General features: G+C 42.8%; 1 protein-coding gene across 2 annotated transcripts in view; it reads left to right on the top strand.

Moving 5' to 3' along the window:
- The window catches only part of mtnr1aa (melatonin receptor 1A a), a 61161-nt gene that overhangs the window by 6267 nt on the left and 37664 nt on the right, over nucleotides 1-17230 (top strand). The window contains exon 2 of one of the 2 annotated variants that reach the window (XM_085458928.1): nucleotides 13742-13816. The exons of the other annotated variant lie outside the window; for it this stretch is intronic. Within the exon in view, the coding sequence (XP_085315054.1) occupies nucleotides 13804-13816 (13 nt within the window). The 5' untranslated portion in view covers nucleotides 13742-13803. The remainder of the gene's footprint in view (nucleotides 1-13741; nucleotides 13817-17230) is intronic. 2 annotated transcript variants of the gene reach the window in all.

The following is a 17230-nucleotide window of genomic DNA, read 5'->3' as shown; positions in this document are numbered from 1 at the left end:
TTTGTGAAAATGTACTTTAAATCCCAAACATGTATGGAGGGAATCTCTGAAGTTTCACTTTTATCTGTCAGAGATTTCATGGTCTTTGAAGAGCAAAGCAGATGTCAAGTGGGCTTCTTAGTTTTAGTTATTAAAAGAGCCATAATAACTTGAAAGATCAGAGACTACGTGTGCTCCCAAGTCCTTGACATAAGAGGTATTTTATATCTTTTGCCAAGATGTAATCAGATTATATCTTATGAAAATAAACATGTTAGTCATTCACATCCTCCATGCTGCTCATATTAAATTAAATATTTGTCGTGAATTTAATACCTTCTCGCATGTTGTTAGGTTTGTAGCTTGAACCCATCCGCTGGAACGTTGAAGACAATATAATTACACTGCTAAGCAAGACACAAATAGGCAAAGTTCTTCATGGTACTCGTGCACGGGAGAGAACCGGACAGAGCGCCGTTCCTTCGCTTGACCCCAGTAGCTCTCGTCCGTTCTCCCATACACTGTCCTTTTATTGAGGTTACATGAATATGCATAAGTTCATTAACATATGACGTCTACATACAAACAAAGAGTACCTTGCCTGTGTGTGTGTGTGTGTGTGTGTGTGTGTGTGTGTGTGTGTGTGTGGACTGCTGATCAAAGGGTCAAACATCCTTGGTCAGGAAGAGGGTAGCCTCCCCCTCACCCTAGATGGTTCATCCTAGATAACACGGTGAGGAAGTCCTGCAGTTCATCTAAACAAAGAGCACTTAGACTAGAACAGACGCAACTACGTTAATCCTACCATAAAATAATAAGACACGGTATGACCTCTCATGCTCCCAAAGTGCTGTCTAATACACACAAAGTTTGCAGACTATCAAGGATCAAAACCTCTACCAATCTACAACTAATTACAAAACTCTAAGCATATATAAGTAAATATTTCTAAGCATAAATGACAATCAACAATACAAACTCTAACACATGTTCATTTCACAGATCGTTATCATTTGAAGAAAACCATGAACTAATGCAAATACTGCCTGTTTAGTTAAGGCCCATATTTGGCTGATAATCGGCTGATGGTGTAGAAGCCAGAGCTGCTTGCTGGGTTTGTTAGTTTCTGTGGTGATGGCTGTGATAAGCATCGGCACGGCACGCTACGGCGGAAAGTTTCAGCAGGTAAAAAACGCAGATAAACCAGAGACACGTAACAGAGGGCAGGCTGCGACTTTGCAGTTAATTTATAGTTTTCCCAAGCTGAATAAGTGAACATTGAGTGGGAGAGGATAAAGATCTGCTCCTTTTACTCACCAGGCACTTAACTTGCAGGTATAGATTAGTTAATGTCCCTCCTGTCGGCCAAGACACGGAAATAAAGGAGCGCCTGCCAGCGCGCCCTGGGGCTGCTTTACACTTGATGACTTCAGAACTGACTGCTCCTTTTACCGTAATCCTCCCGCGTGTCCTGAAACATGTAAAATACTTTATATGTTTTTTACTAAATTAAGCAGATCTACTTCGTACAGATTTCACACCAGAGAGCTTTTGCGCCTCTCATAAGGATTTAAACTCAAACATTAGATCACACGCAGATCTAATTAGGCAGCAGATATGTGCATGGGCTCTGGTTCCAGTGCTGGGATTGTGGGGATCATTGTTTGTGTTGCCAACCTTGTCTGGCTTGTTTGCTGCAGCTTTTTGTTGTTAGTGAGTGAGAGAGGAGTTCAACAGTGCATGATGGTAGAGTTAATGATGAGGAGTAAGGGCTGGTGCGAGGCTTTTGCGCAAACTGGACGTGCGGTGAAAGAGAAGGAGGTAGATGTTAGTTTGCTGCTGGTGTGGGTTGGTTAATGCTCTCGTAACATTATTAGCAACAATCATGGGAAAATTGCTCTGTGACTCCTTTTTTTCTGTTTCAGTGTGACTGGATTATTTCAGTCTTAGTAGGTGCCACATTGTCCTGCTGGGCTTAAGCCTCCTTCCAGGCTCTGAGAAAGAAAACTTGACCCAGCAAGAACTCATATGACTTAGTCTGCTTTTTACGGGGGCCAGCATCTGCATGATTTAATCATTTTCTAATATGTCCTGGATTGCCTGACTGCACAAGCCCTGCCAGGAGAAATCCATTCGGAACATACAAGAAATGCATTTGCTGCGTGATCAGGACATCAGCTTTTGTCCCCCCGCCCCCTTATTTTTCTTTAAGAAAGCTGTGGGGTTTTTTTTCTCTCTTTACTGGTTTACATTCTGCACAGCATTTCACATTCTCCTCACCAGGTTTTTGTGCCTGAGTCTCATCTGAGTCTCCCATCACTGTCTTTGTACTCCACCGTCACCACCTCCTCCTCCCATGCGTACTCACCCTCAAACACGCACAGTACACTCATTTTTTTTCTTTTCACTTAAATTTCACCTTCCAGGCTTCATATTCCATGACACCCTGTCTGTTTGCATCACTTTGATCCAACACCCCCACCGTTCTCTAAGGACGCTATGTTGTCAGACCCCGTACCTGTAGAGGAATTCTGCCAATAGCACTTTGCATCAAGCCAGTCAGGCAACAAGACGGTTATCACACAAACCCTGCAGATACCAGATTATGTAATGGCCAATGTTGTTATTGACGCGGTCGAATTTAACAAAAAATGGGCGTCCGGTGTGTGATCTCCTCTGTCGCACTCTGTACGCATATACTCACAGGGGAAAGCACGTTTTAGCTTCAAAAGCAACAAATAATGAGTCTATAAATACATATAGAAGAGAGCTTATTCTCAGTCATCCACTCCACCCACCATTCACTGTTCCAGCTCTCCCTCTCTCCCTCTTTCCATGCTTCCCTGTGCTATTTTTAATCATTTACAATATTATACAGTGAAAAACGTCTCTCTGCTTGATAGAAGCCCAGCATGACACACATGGGAAGCTCGGGGCAGTGAGAAAGAAGTAAAATCTAATGCTCATCCAACGGGAACTCTGCATAACACATGCCATACTGTAGAGTGCCTACAGTAGAGCCTTAACTGTTTGATTACACACACACATTTGAGGTCCAGCAGGTTAGAAATGCAAGCTGGTATCAGGAAGGGTGCCAGTTTGAATCCCAGCTGAGAGAATCAGCAGAGGCGGAACAGGGAAACGAGAGGCACTCTTATCTGTGCTCAAGGTGCCCTTGAATGAAGAACTTGGTCGAACGTTACTAGTCAGTGGACAACAGTGGAGGACTGTGGTTGAACTCAGCAGCTTCCAGCTGTGAATGCGTCAGACTGTATGACCATTAAAATAGAAAAAAAAGGAAATCTGCAAGCTCAGCTTTTCTCGCATAAAATGTTTTTAAAAAAAAGGACAAATGCAGAAACTGACCCCATTATCAACGCCACGCTCTCGTCTTGCTCCCTTTTATCATTAAGGGCGCAGTTTACCCACTGGAGTAACGAGCAAAACAGCTCAATCAAAACGCCTCATCAGTCTCTGTGAGCCAACAGAGTGATTCACTTGAATGACATGTTATGATGATTATTATGGCAGACACATGAATGCCATTTGATGCAGCCCTGTGAACACTGTCCCATTCAGATGTAGCAGAACAGTGTCTCGGTTCAGCAGCCTGGTTTATCACTCAGATGATAGCATCTTCTTGCATGCACACTGCAGATAAAGAGTTCAACAGTGCACACACACCTACACACACACACACACACACACCTACACACCTACACACCTACACACACACACACACACCTACACACACACACACACACACACACACACACACACACACCTACACACCTACACACACACACACACACCTACACACACACACACATACACACACACCTACACACACACACACACACACACACACCTAAACACACACACACACACACCTACACACACACACACACCTAAACACACACACACATACACACACACCTACCTAAACACACACACACATACACACACACCTACACACACCTACACACACACACCTAAACACACACACACACACACACACACACACACACACACACACACACACACACACATATAATTTTAGTAACATCAAAACAAAGAAGTGACAGAGTTAATTCTAAAAATAATCCTGAGGTTAGCGGGTAGATGCTGTCAGATTAAATTAGTAACACCGTTCAAACAAAGCCTCGTCTAAAATAGAAAAAAACCCCAAAAAACAGGTTTGATATTTTCACTTAATTTTAAAGTAGAAGTGCCACCATTTACAGAGCACGTAGAAACTGGCAGAAAGTGTGTGCTACTTGGAAGACAGTTCAAGAAGATTTTCTTGTAAGCCACACAGAAACAGAGTCGCTTTTATGACCACTGGAATCTGTGTTTTATAAGACATTCATGAAGACGGCCGTTTGTTCTTTTTTATTCTGAAGCAGAGGAGATTCATCCTGACTGTTCTCACAAGCACTCTGAGAACATTTGCTTTTGCCTGACAGACACAAACATAGTGGAAGTATTAATGTTTCCAAGAAAGGGACTCTTTCGCAATCCTAAAAAAACAAAACAAAGAATGAGATGTGACTGATATAGATGTAGGTCACTGTAAAGTCCCTTGAAGCTCACAGCCCATCAGATACTGGATGCTATGAACTTACAGGAATCTCATAAATGAAGTTATTAAAGCTGTAGCAATGCACCAGTGTATCGATGGCCCTGCTCATGTGTCATATTAGTTTTTGACAACATAAATATTTAGAGATACCGGCATAAAGAGCTTAATGATTGTAATCACTGCGCTTTTCAACATGAGTATTGGTATTTAGACTGAGAAACCATAATTTTTGACTACCTGCTGATCATTATCTTAATAATGGGTCAAATGACTGTGTGTAAAAAGTGAAAAACTAGCCACAGAGATTCATAACCCAAATCAGCAGATCACCCCAGCTGTACTGAGCAGCTGAAACCACTTTGTTCTGTTTTAAACCAGTTTGTTTGGTTTAGTTCACTCTTGTTTTTTTGTTTTTTTTTTACACATTAACATACATAGAGCTAGAAGACTTTGAAAATGCCAAGTTCTTTCACATTTGGATTTCTTTGCTGCAGTTTGTCCTGACCTGTCAGCCATCATGTAGCGCATGGTCAAACAGCTCCATAGGTTTTTGCACAGTGACATAATCTTTGTACTTTTGCTTCTGTACACCACCACAGTGGATTTGAAATCAAACAGTCAAGATGTGATTGGGTTTCTGACTTTCAGTTTTAAATGAAGTGATTTAACAAAAGTTGTGCATCAACTCTTCAGCAATTACAGCCATTTTATACATCGTTGCCCATTTTCAGAGGCTCAGGAGGAATTAGGCAACTGAATGACAAGCCTTTTAATTGCAGAGTGAGTCCTGTTACCTTGTTATTTCATGACAAATGAAGCTTATAAAAGGCTGGGAGTTGATTCTGAGTGTTGAAGCTTGTCACCGGAACTCTCAATATAAGGTCCGGAAAACACGAAGGAAGGAAAAATTGAAGGAAAAACCAACATTAACCTACCAGAGACACAGCAAAAATAATTAGGAATGGCCAAACAACAATCTGGTCCAGTCTTTAAAAAATAAATACACTGACCAGGTCAGCAACACCAAAACGCATGAAAGACCATAGACCATAGAAGTGGTCTCTGCTCAGATTCAGCCAAATGCTGCAAAACCGATCAGACAGTGCAAAAGGATAATGACCCAAAGCAAACTGCAAAAGCAACCCATGAGTTTTTTAAGGCAAAGAAAAGAGATATTCTGCAATGAGGAAGTCAGTCACCTGATTTCAACTCAACAGATGCTTGATGCTTCAAGATGGCGCCGAGTATGGCAGCCTCGTCGCGAGCTCCCCCAAGCAACGGCTTTCTTCTGTGTTTAATTTTACTTTTCCTTTATTTTTTCACGAGCAGCACTTGTCTCCTTGTGTACGACCGACAAACCTTACTGGACATAAAAGACGGTCTTTCTTATAACTTTCCGGAGTTCAAGTTTTGCAACACGGACGCTCCGTTTGCAGACCCCCCATTCATCTCACCTGAGACGCCTTTGTTCTCTGGCCCTGGAGGCCGCAAACGCCGACGCAGAGGGAGAAGATCTGGCGTTCTGGTTCGACAGACCACCGTTACCCAGTTTATTACTGGCTAATATGCAGTCTCTGGAGAACAAGCTGTGCGAGCTTCGGGCACGGATCTCATTCCAGCGAGAGATGCGGGACTGCTGCGTGATCTGCCTCACAGAAACCTGGCTATCGGACAAAGTACCGGACTCCGCAATACAACTGCCGGGGTTCTCTGTGCATCGCGCGGACAGTTCACAGGATCTTACTGGGAAAAGCAGAGGCGGTGGTGTGTGTTTCATGATCAACAACAGCTGGTGTGATTATGCGAACGTGCACCCGGTCAAATCCTTCTGCTCACCGGACCTGGAGTACCTGATGATTAAGTGCCGGCCATTCTGGCTACCGAGGGAATTTACAGCAGTGATTATTACGGCTGTTTACATTCCCCCACAAGCCGACACTGACCGTGCACTCAGGGAACTGTACAGCGCGATCAGCAGCGAGGAAACCGCACACCCAGAGGCAGCGTTTATCACAGCCGGAGACTTTAATAAGGGAAACCTGAAGAAAGTCTCACCAAAACTCCATCAACACATCCTTTTCAACACACGTGGAAACCGGCAACTCGACCACTGTTACACCTCTTTCCGGGATGCGTACAAAGCCCTCCCCCGCGCCCCATTCGGCCAATCAGATCACTGCTCCATCCTGCTCCTGCCCGCCTACAGGCAGAAGCTGAAACAGGAAGCTCCAACCCGGAGGGCGGTGCACTGTTGGACGGACCAATCGGAGTCTGCGCTGCGGGACTGTTTTGATCACGCGGACTGGGAAATGTTTCACGTGGCCGCCAGAGACATTGATGAATACACAGACTCAGTCTGTGGATTTATCAGGAAATGCGTGGAAGATGTCGTCCCATCCAGAACAGTCAAATCCTTCCCAAATCAAAAACCCTGGATTAACGGAGATGTTCGCGCGGCACGGAACACCGCCTTTGCCTCCGCGAACACATCGGACTACAAACACGCACATTACCAACTCCGGAAGACGATCAAAGCAGCCAAACGTGAGTACAGGGACAGGGTGGAACAACAGTTTGACAACCCTCGGAGTATGTGGCAGGGACTAAACACGATCACAGACTTTAGAGGGAAAACCAGCACACCGCAGACCACGGCCTCTCTGTGTGAGGATCTAAACGTATTCTACGCTAGATTCGACACAGCGAACACCATGAGACCGGACAGTGTGCGCACCGCGGATGACGTCAGTGCGCACACTGTGTCTGAGGAGGATGTGCGGAGGTGCTTCAGGAAGGTGAACGCACGCAAAGCTACTGGTCCGGACGGGATTCCCGGCCGCGTCCTCAGGTCATGCGCGGCTCAGCTGGCTGGAGTGTTCACGCACATCTTCAACCTTTCCCTCTCTCTGTCTGTAGTCCCAGCCTGCTTCAAAATGGCCACCATCGTCCCTGTACCCAAATCCTCCACCATCTCCTCATTGAACGACTGGCGACCTGTAGCCCTGACCCCCATCGTAAGCAAATGCTTCGAGAAGCTGGTCAGGGACTTCATCTGCTCTGTACTACCCGACTCACTGGACCCTCTACAGTTTGCATACTGCCACAACAGGTCCACTGATGATGCCATAGCCCTGACACTACACACTGCCCTGTCACACCTGGAGAAGAGAGACACGTATGTGAGGATGCTGTTTGTAGATTACAGCTCAGCATTCAATACCATCGTTCCCTCGAAGCTGGACAGGAAACTGCAGGATCTAGGACTGAGCAGCTCCCTCTGCAGCTGGATCCTTAGCTTCCTGTCTGACAGACGCCAGGTGGTCAGACTGGGCAGCATCACCTCATCCCCCATCACACTGAACACTGGTGCTCCACAGGGGTGTGTACTGAGCCCTCTCCTGTACTCACTCTACACCTACGACTGCACAGCCACTAACAGCTCCAACATCATTGTGAAGTTTGCGGACGACACTACAGTGGTGGGTCTTATCACCAACGGTGATGAGACGGCTTACAGGGAGGAGGTCAGCGCCCTGACCCACTGGTGTCAAGACAACCATCTCACCCTCAACGTCGCAAAGACAAAGGAGTTGATAGTGGACTTCCGGAGGTGCAGAGAAGTACACACCCCCATCACCATCAACGGCGCTGCTGTGGAGAGAGTGAGCAGCTTCCGGTTCCTTGGCGTACACCTGGCTGAGGATCTTACGTGGTCAGTACACATAAACAAAACAGTGAAGAAGACGCAGCAGCGCCTCTTCTTTCTCAGGAGACTGAAAAGATTCGGTATGAGCCCCCGCATCCTCAGGACCTTCTATCGCTGTGCCATTGAGAGCATCCTCACTGGATGCATCACCACCTGGTATGGCAACAGCACCGCCTACAACTGCAAAGCTCTCCAGAGAGTAGTGCGGTGCTCTGAACGGATAATTGGAGGTGAGCTTCCCTCCCTCCAAGACATCTACAGGAAGCGGTGCCTGAGGAAAGTGGGGAGGATCATCAAGGACTCCAGTCACCCCAGCCATAAACTGTTCAGACTACTTCCATCAGGAAGGAGGTTCTGCAGCATCCGGTCCCGTACCAGCAGACTGAGAGACAGCTTTTTCCATCAGGCCATCAGACTGCTGAACACGTCATAGACACCTCAGCTTCACTACTGGAACTTTAACATTATGCACTCCACACTGTATATAAATGCCACTTGTTTTGCACATATTCAACTCTGTATATTTTATATATTTTATTATTATTATTATTATTTTATTTTATTTTTTTACTATTTAATTTGTAAAAATGTGTATACACACACACACACACACACACACACACGTAGGAAAATATTTAGTATACACATCCAGAAATGCATACACTATTATATATTGTACATATATTTATTAGTTTCAGGTTGGCCATTCTTGTATTTTGCTCGTTTGTGTTGTTGTGTTTGCACATCTCTGTTGCTTGTGGGGCTCGCACACAAGAATTTCACTCGCATGTGCTGTGCCAGTGTGCCTGCACATGTGATGTGACAATAAAAAGTGATTTGATTTGATTTTGATTTGATTTGAGATCATGCTTTTCAGTTTCTGAACAATAAACTGAAGGCAGAAAGACTCAAAAACAAGCAGGAAATTGGCTGCAAGTAACGGCCTTGCAAAAATATCTCAAGGCAGGAAACAATATTTGGTAGTTAAATATATGTCCTCTTCCAAAGTCTTATGGAGCTAACTATATATGAGCATAAGCTAAGACTGTCTGTTCATATATCCATTAAGGTTACCAGAAACACATGCTCTGTTAGCTCAATGATCCACTTATTTAATACTTGAGGTTGCGTAATCATATTTTGCTATCCAAATACCACTGCTGTCATTGTCTGAGTAAGCACCCACTCAAGGGATTTAATTAATTATATTCACCAATGAATATTACTGTTTTTAGATCTCTAGCACTATAATGGATCTTTGTAATGAAACCAGAGTTGAACTTAGTTTCTCTTTTCTCTTTATATAACTGACACGAGGACTTGAATCCATCTCAGTGACACCTATACCTTGTTTTGCCTACAGAATTACGAGTGATTTTGGAATGGCCCTGTTCCCATAATTATAGCAGTGCAGAGGTGGACGCTAATTCTCAAGAGACAGATTATGACACATTCTTTGTGGCCCGTCACGTTCACAGAGTAATTAGTTGAGTCGTCCGCTTCCCTCTAATGAGCAGGAGCTTAGTGTGTGAGATTTCTTGGTCACAGTATGCTTTCCTTTAATGACCCATAAACATGCTCTCTGTGATTATTATCTAAATTAGTGTATTTTGTCACACATTCACACATTGCTTGGGTTCATTCCAGCGTACTTTGGGCGTTGTCCAAAAGCAATAGGGAATTACGCAGTAGGAAGTTGGATGTTCACACTGCTAGTGCACGCTGACCCAATCTAAGCCTCACTTTCTCTGGGAATATGAGAATGAACTCATATGGCCTGTTGAGGTATGAAGAAATGATCTAATACATTTTATGGAAAAACGTTGTGCAGCAATGAAATTGAGAATGCAAATAGATGTGTGCGATATAATAGCGGGTTATGTTTATTAAGGGAGCATTTGCTGGCTTTGCAGTCAACATAATATCTTATGAGTTGTAATTTCATGTAGAAGCAATTCAGTGCCAGATTAGAAAGTTTACTTTTGCTGTGGAAGCTGTTCACCAATTATGGCTGAATGAGATGGGGAAGGTAGAACGGAGACGCAAAAATGGCACGTAGGAAGTGTATTACAGATTTGATTTTCTCTGTTTGTGTGTAGGTGTTAATAACGAATGACATTCGGACAGTTATAGAGATTAACCTGTGGTCCTCCCATTATCCTGTGCAGCCAGGATCACCCTGTTTATCTGGACTAAGTGCTAATGAGGGGATGGTGTTTTTGCAGCTACTATAGCTGTGCACAGCGAGAGCATGTTAATGATGAGGTCAGTAAGGTTGTGATTTGAGAATTTGGTTCCATTTAGAGCTAGTGCCAAGTCGCCTTGTTCATGAGAATCGTTTAGCATTGAGTGTTATCGGCTCCTCTGTCAAGGCCTGTGCGAAATGAGGGATTTTGGTTCACTTGTGGGGGAGACTTCAAAACAGGAGAAGCATAAACACGGTCCCAAAGATAAGTGTGTTGGAAAACAATGTCTCACTTAAGCATGCAGCAGGCAAAAAGCAATATCCAATCCAAAATCCTATTTCCGGACACCCAGTGAATTGAGATTCAAAGATCACTTGTCTGTTAGGTTGTTAGTTTCTTGACTTTATACCAGCGGTCCCCAACCCCCAGGCCACGGACCGGTCCATGAGTCGTTTGGAACCCGGCCGTGAGAGTTGAGGCTCAGGTGTGAAATTTATGGTTTTCAGGGTTTTTATTCGTTAACTTTGTCTTTTCCTGTGATGTATTTGTGTTTTTTTTAAATAAGTATTTACGCATAACCATAGTGACCAGAGAGCATTAAGTGGCAGACAGGAGGATGTTTGTCTCTGTCGTATCATTTTATTTTGTTGTATTTATCCGCGACACCTTAAAGGCCGGTCCGTGAAAGTATTGCCTGATTTAAACCGGTTGAGTACCGCTGCTTTATACAGCAGCCAGTTGATTTGAGTTTTTGTTTGTTTGTTTTTTTGCCATGTGTCACTGGAAGGCAGCCTAGCAACAGACCAGACCCAAAAACCAAAGATGATAAAATTTATCTTACTATTTATCTGACTATGACTCTGTTAAGTCATAGTGGACTTGCAAGAACTAACATCTTTTTTTCACATTACTCAGGAGTAGTTTGTCTCTTGATTATTGTGAGAAATATAAGGTATATATTGGAAGGTAGAGAGCTTGTAAGACAGAGAAAACCCTAACAATTAAGACGACGCCCTATGAGCAATCACTTGTTGACAGTGGGAAGGAAAAACTCTCTTTTAAGAAAGCTCCAGGCTCAGGGAGTGGCAGCCATCTCTTGAGACTGGACTAAAGAAACACTGTGGAACTATAGTCATGTATCACTGTAGCTGGCATAACAGATTCATTCTTTTTAATTGATTGTAGATTAGTCTTATGCACCACACGTGTACTTTGCAGTATTTTCATTAACTATTCAGCACTGAGACAGAGAGCAGAGAAAGAGATACTCTCACACTGAGCTGAAATTAAGAGTTCACAAACTTATAGTAAACAACAAAATTTGCAATCCTTTGTATTTGTTAAGCAACTTTATTTTGCTGTCTTTATATGGCAGCAAATCACAATATGAGTCATCACTTTGTTCCAGTTACTGGAGACCGAAAAATAATTCATACAGTGATACCACACAGAAGGGAAGCAGAGGTAGATTCTTGTCTTACTAACAGATTCATTATTTGAACTGTGGAACATAAAAATAAGTAATGATTCTTTTTGTTTTATATGTTTTATATATACGATATAAAACATCCAATTTAATTAGAGTTTTGTCTCAGCTCAGCTCTCTCGTGTCGAACTAAGTGCATGTGGACGACTTAACAATAGACCATGAAATTATTCCTGATTTTAGGGTCATTTAGGAAATGTTTAAAAAAAAAACCTGGACTACATTTGATGGAAAAGAGATTTTTGCCATGTAGATTTTGGCACATACTTTTCGTCTCTGATGGGAAAGTTACACAAACTTGAGATGTGTAGTTGGTAAACATCCGTAAAGGGAGGGTGATAATGTTGCCAGAGATGATGAGCTGCTTTTCTGCTGAGGGTGAAAAAAATATGTAGAGAGTTGTCCATCAAATTGTTGTAAAAGCAGAATATGAGACTCAGTTATCCTCATCTTTTCTTATCAGCTTTCACGTGCAGGAGTCAGTTATCCTGTGCTTAGTGTCGACCCTAAATGAGTAAAGGATCATTCATTTATTATCTTTGTTGATTAATTCCACGTATACGTTTGCTGATGTGGTTCAAACCGTAGTCATGAAAGTTGAGGTGAACATTAGGAATTAAACATCTGTGTCTATGCATAGATTTCTCACTTGCTGAGGTCTGATCTGCATGTGTTCATTATTGAGGGGCTGAAATGTTGTGTAGTCAACACACATATTGTCCAGGCTGCCGAGGTGAGCCGTGTGGTGTTGGAGGAAAGGAGGACCCAAAATGCAGGCGATGACTGATGATTCGAGTGATGTTTATTTACAGGGGGGTGTAGTGGCAAGCAGGCAGTGAGGGATGACAGGGAATTAAAGAAACCTAAACTGGAAAAACGAAATAACAAACCTGAGAACATACGAACCGGGGAGAGAGGCAGAGAGACACAGACAAACCAGCAACAGGCAGGAGAACACACAGGGCTTAAATACACACAGCAGTAATCAGGGGATGAGAGACAGGAAGGCAACACACCTGGGAGAAGTCAGAGCTGATGGGACGGGGGAAACGTAACCTGAACACACTCACATGAGACGGGGACCTTCAGAATAAAACAGGAAACTCAGACACAGAGAACCAGACAAGACACTGAACTAAACAGACAGATTCACAAGCAGACAGTGTGACGCCATAGACAGACAGAGGGAACACGGAAGTGGGACCAGGGCAGGCACAGAACCGAAACCTAACAAATGGCAAATCATAACGGAATACATAATCAGAATAAACAAAAGCATAAAGAAACACAAAACACTGAGTCGGCAAACTCAGGACCGTGACACATATATGTACTGCATACATATATATACATGCATTTTTTAAATAAATATTTTAGCCACTTAGGGATGATACACAGTGTTTCAAGCTGATGTAAGAGTGATGTTTACTCTTTTTCAGCTCTCTATAACTGTAAGCTGAATGATGCTACAACAAGGAGGCTCAAGGGAACTGCAGAATCATGTGATGACTCTTTGTGGATTTCTCTTTCCACTCAAATGCTTTTACATTACACATTATCTTAACAGTTGTTACTATGAAAAGACAGTGAATGGTGCAGCTGTTAACACTGTAAAAACCAAATAACATTTTAAAGCTATTTTCTCTCATCATATAGACTAAATAATTATTTCCATTGAGAGATTATATTATTTATTTGCTTATTTATAGTCAAAAGCACTAGGGCCATTTTTCCAAATATTTTAAAGGAATGATGTGTTCTGGTGGTACTAATTGTGTTTTGGTTCTTCTTTCTATCACCAGCTTGTTGTGGCTGAATAATTGTGTGTGTGTGAAACACACAGACTGGATGAGAGAGGGTTTAGATGACAAGCATGGGTGAGTGATTGATGTTTGTCTCCCAGCTGCTCTGTGTGTTTAAACACAATGCTTATTTTTCTTATGTATTTACTGTTGGTTCGCAAAGCATCCTTCCACACACAGATACAGTTTCTGTGTGCATATGTTCCTGAGATTGTATACACACATAGACCCACACACAGACATTGCTAAGTATGATGGGAAAGGTTGAACAGGACAAAAGGTTGTGGGACACTTGAATATGGAAAATAATAATGACTTAAAAAAAATGACAGTGGCTTTTGATACTGGGATTAGTGAGAAGATGACCCTTTGACTGCTCTGTATATGTCTTAACTTTTACATTAAGTAAGTATTAGTAAGGCTATTAAAAGTTATTAACCGTAGCAATAACCTAGTTAATCTTTCCAAAGCCTTAAACTTCGTAGTATGTAAGTCTGCAAACAAGGTCAAAAGATGGGGTTCATAAAATGCAGGAAGAATGGCATAAGGAGATTACGTTACGCAGTTTCAGGTCAATTGGGGTCAGATGGAATGATGGAAATAACTGCTGCACAAACTAATCATATATAATACAGCTCAACAGATGCTGAAGCTCTGGTCTGACCTCGATTTTCCATGGGAACAGGCATGATATATCAAAATATACAAAAGATTTTTTTTGCTGTAGGACAGTTACATAACTCATTACGCTACCATTCCATCACCTAAAGCTGTCATGCAGTCTTGTTTATTGCATATTTTTCTGATGGGAGGCATAACATAAGACAACATACTTTGGATTTTCACTTTTCCCAGTTTTAACTTCTTGCCTTTTATCCAGTGCTGCGTTTAGTTTCAGCAATGGGTTAACAGAAAGCAGTCAGTGTAATCTTTGAATCTCTGAGGCTTCAAATGCTATGTTTTTGGTGCTGCAAACAGGACTTGTTAGAGCTTTTTGCTGACCAGACACACTGGACCCACTACAGTTCGCTTACCGTCCAAATCGTTCCACAGACGATGCCATCTCTCATCTCCTCCACACATCACTCACTCACTTGGACACTAGAAGGGGGAATTATGTTAAAATGCTCTTCATAGACTACAGCTCTGCATTTAACACCATAATTCCCTCCACACTCACCACCAAGCTGGAGCATCTGGGACTCAGCTCATCTATGTGTCAGTGGATCTCCAACTTCTTAACTGGCAGACCACAGGCAGTAAGGATGGGCGGACATGTCTCAGCCTCCACCACTCTCAGCACTGGAGCCCCCCAGGGGTGTGTTCTGAGCCCCCTGCTGTACTCTTTGTACACATATGACTGTGTGGCCACTACCAGCTCCACCACCATCATCAAGTTTGCTGACGACACCGTCGTGGTGGGCCTGATCTCTGATAACAATGAGACGGCCTACCTGAAGGAGATTAGGAATCTGGAGAACTGGTGCCAGAGGAACAACCTCCTTCTAAACGTCAGTAAGACAAAGGAGCTGATAGTGGACTTCAGCACTAAGCAGGAGAGGAACTACCAGACCCCCGTCATCAACGAGTGCCCAGTGGAGAGAGTGGACAGCTTCAAATACCTCGGAGTTCACATCACGCAGGACCTGTCATGGTCCTGTCACATCAACACCGTGGTGAAAAAGGCCCGACAGCGTCTCTACCACCTCAGACGCTTGAGAGACTTCCAACTGCCCTCCAAGGTGCACCATAGAGAGCATCCTGGCGGGAAACATCTTAACCTGGTTCGGGAACAGCACCATGCAGGACAGACGAGCTCTACAGAGGGTTGTGCGATCAGCTGAGCGCACCATCCGCTCCGAGCTCCCTGACCTGCACTCAATCTACAGCAGGCGGTGCTGGACCAAGGCCAGGAAGATCGTGAAGGACCTCAGCCATCCCAACAACAGACTGTTCTCTCTGCTGAGGTCAGGAAAGCGATTCCGCTCCCTGAAGACCAACACAGAGAGACTGAGGAGGAGCTTCTTCCCGCAGGCGATACGGTCTCTCAATCACACCACCACACAGTACTGACCCACACATATGGTTCTTACACACACACTGGACTTTCTGGACTTTGTTTTTGCACAACACTGGTCACTATATTCTTCATTTCCGGTTAATACTTGTACAGCTGCTGTTATTGTGTATATATTTATTTCTATTTAGATTTCTTCATACATTCTTATATAGTTCTATATTGTGTATTGTGTATTTTGTTGTACAGTTATTTTATTTTCAACTTTAATTTATATATTTTATCTTATTCTTCCCAGTTAAATTTACCCTTCATTCTAATTTGTGTTGTACAGTTATTTCATTTTTAATCTTAATTGTGTGGATGCTTTAAGCATCCACACTATTGAGTTCCTGTTTCTCTTTATTCTTTATACTTTATTATTGTGTGGATGCTTTAAGCATCCACACTATTGAGTTCCTCTTGGGACTTCCGTACACTTTTTGGCACTTAACTACTTCCGCAATTTTCAGCCGATTTTCACCGTTCAAATTTTAAACTATTCTGCTATTTCTGCTAATGTGTGCTATGTCTTTTGGTATTTTTCACTATTATACTTTTTAAAATATTAAGCTTAATTTGTCCCATTGAAATGAATGGGAAACTTCTGCAATTCTGCTAAAATTTGCTTGTTTCTGAAACTTAACTACTTCCTCATATTTTCACGTAGAACAAGCATTCAAACTTTAAAATGTTCACAAATTATTGGGCTATTCATGTGTGATTCAGCTTTTTCAAATCTTTTACCGTTTTACTTTTATGCCTCTTAAAGTTTTGAGTTGCACAATTGTGATTTTTCACAAAATACATGCGTTGTTATGGTTGCTATGCTCTTGGCTTCCAGTGTGCCACTGAAGCTTTTGCAGTCTTCTCTTCATGTCCGAACAACTGTTTGCTACTTGCTCAATTTTCACTCAACTTCCACAAATTATACATCAAAACGTAGGTATTTTTGCTGGCTTTCAGGAAATGTCACTATCATTGTTGTGGGATTTATAGAATTTTGGCAAATCTCCTCAGACCAACACAAACTCTCAAAACTCTGCATAGAAAGTCAATGGAGAGCTTGTTCAAAATCATCGCTGGATTTCTGTAATGAGAGGCATATTTGAATCGTCATATCTCCTTAACGAAGCGACTTTAAGACATGAGGCTTGTCCCGGTATATCTTCAGACACTCCTGACGCTCACAATTCAAGAATTTCTTTCTCACCTATTACCGTTCTGAAATGAGTTGGACTTGTTTGAGGGTAGGAAATTCGTCCGTCGCACAGATTTCTTCAGATTTCAAACTCTGGAAATGAACCACTTTTTTCTCTCGTCATAACTTTTTGTTGGATTTCCACAGAGACCTGAAAATTTCCATGACTGTTCACCAAAGCCTGCTGTCTCTTACGGTGAAAGAATGATATCAATGCTCCAAATAGATTTCG

The sequence above is a fragment of the Copadichromis virginalis genome, linkage group LG6, assembly GCF_057382275.1.
Source record: "Copadichromis virginalis isolate Kocher_CV1m ecotype Utaka linkage group LG6, C_Virginalis_male_GT1.1, whole genome shotgun sequence".
NCBI lineage: Eukaryota > Metazoa > Chordata > Actinopteri > Cichliformes > Cichlidae > Copadichromis > Copadichromis virginalis.
The sequence above is the reverse complement of the archived record's forward strand: the minus strand, read 5'-3'. Positions and strand labels throughout refer to the sequence as shown.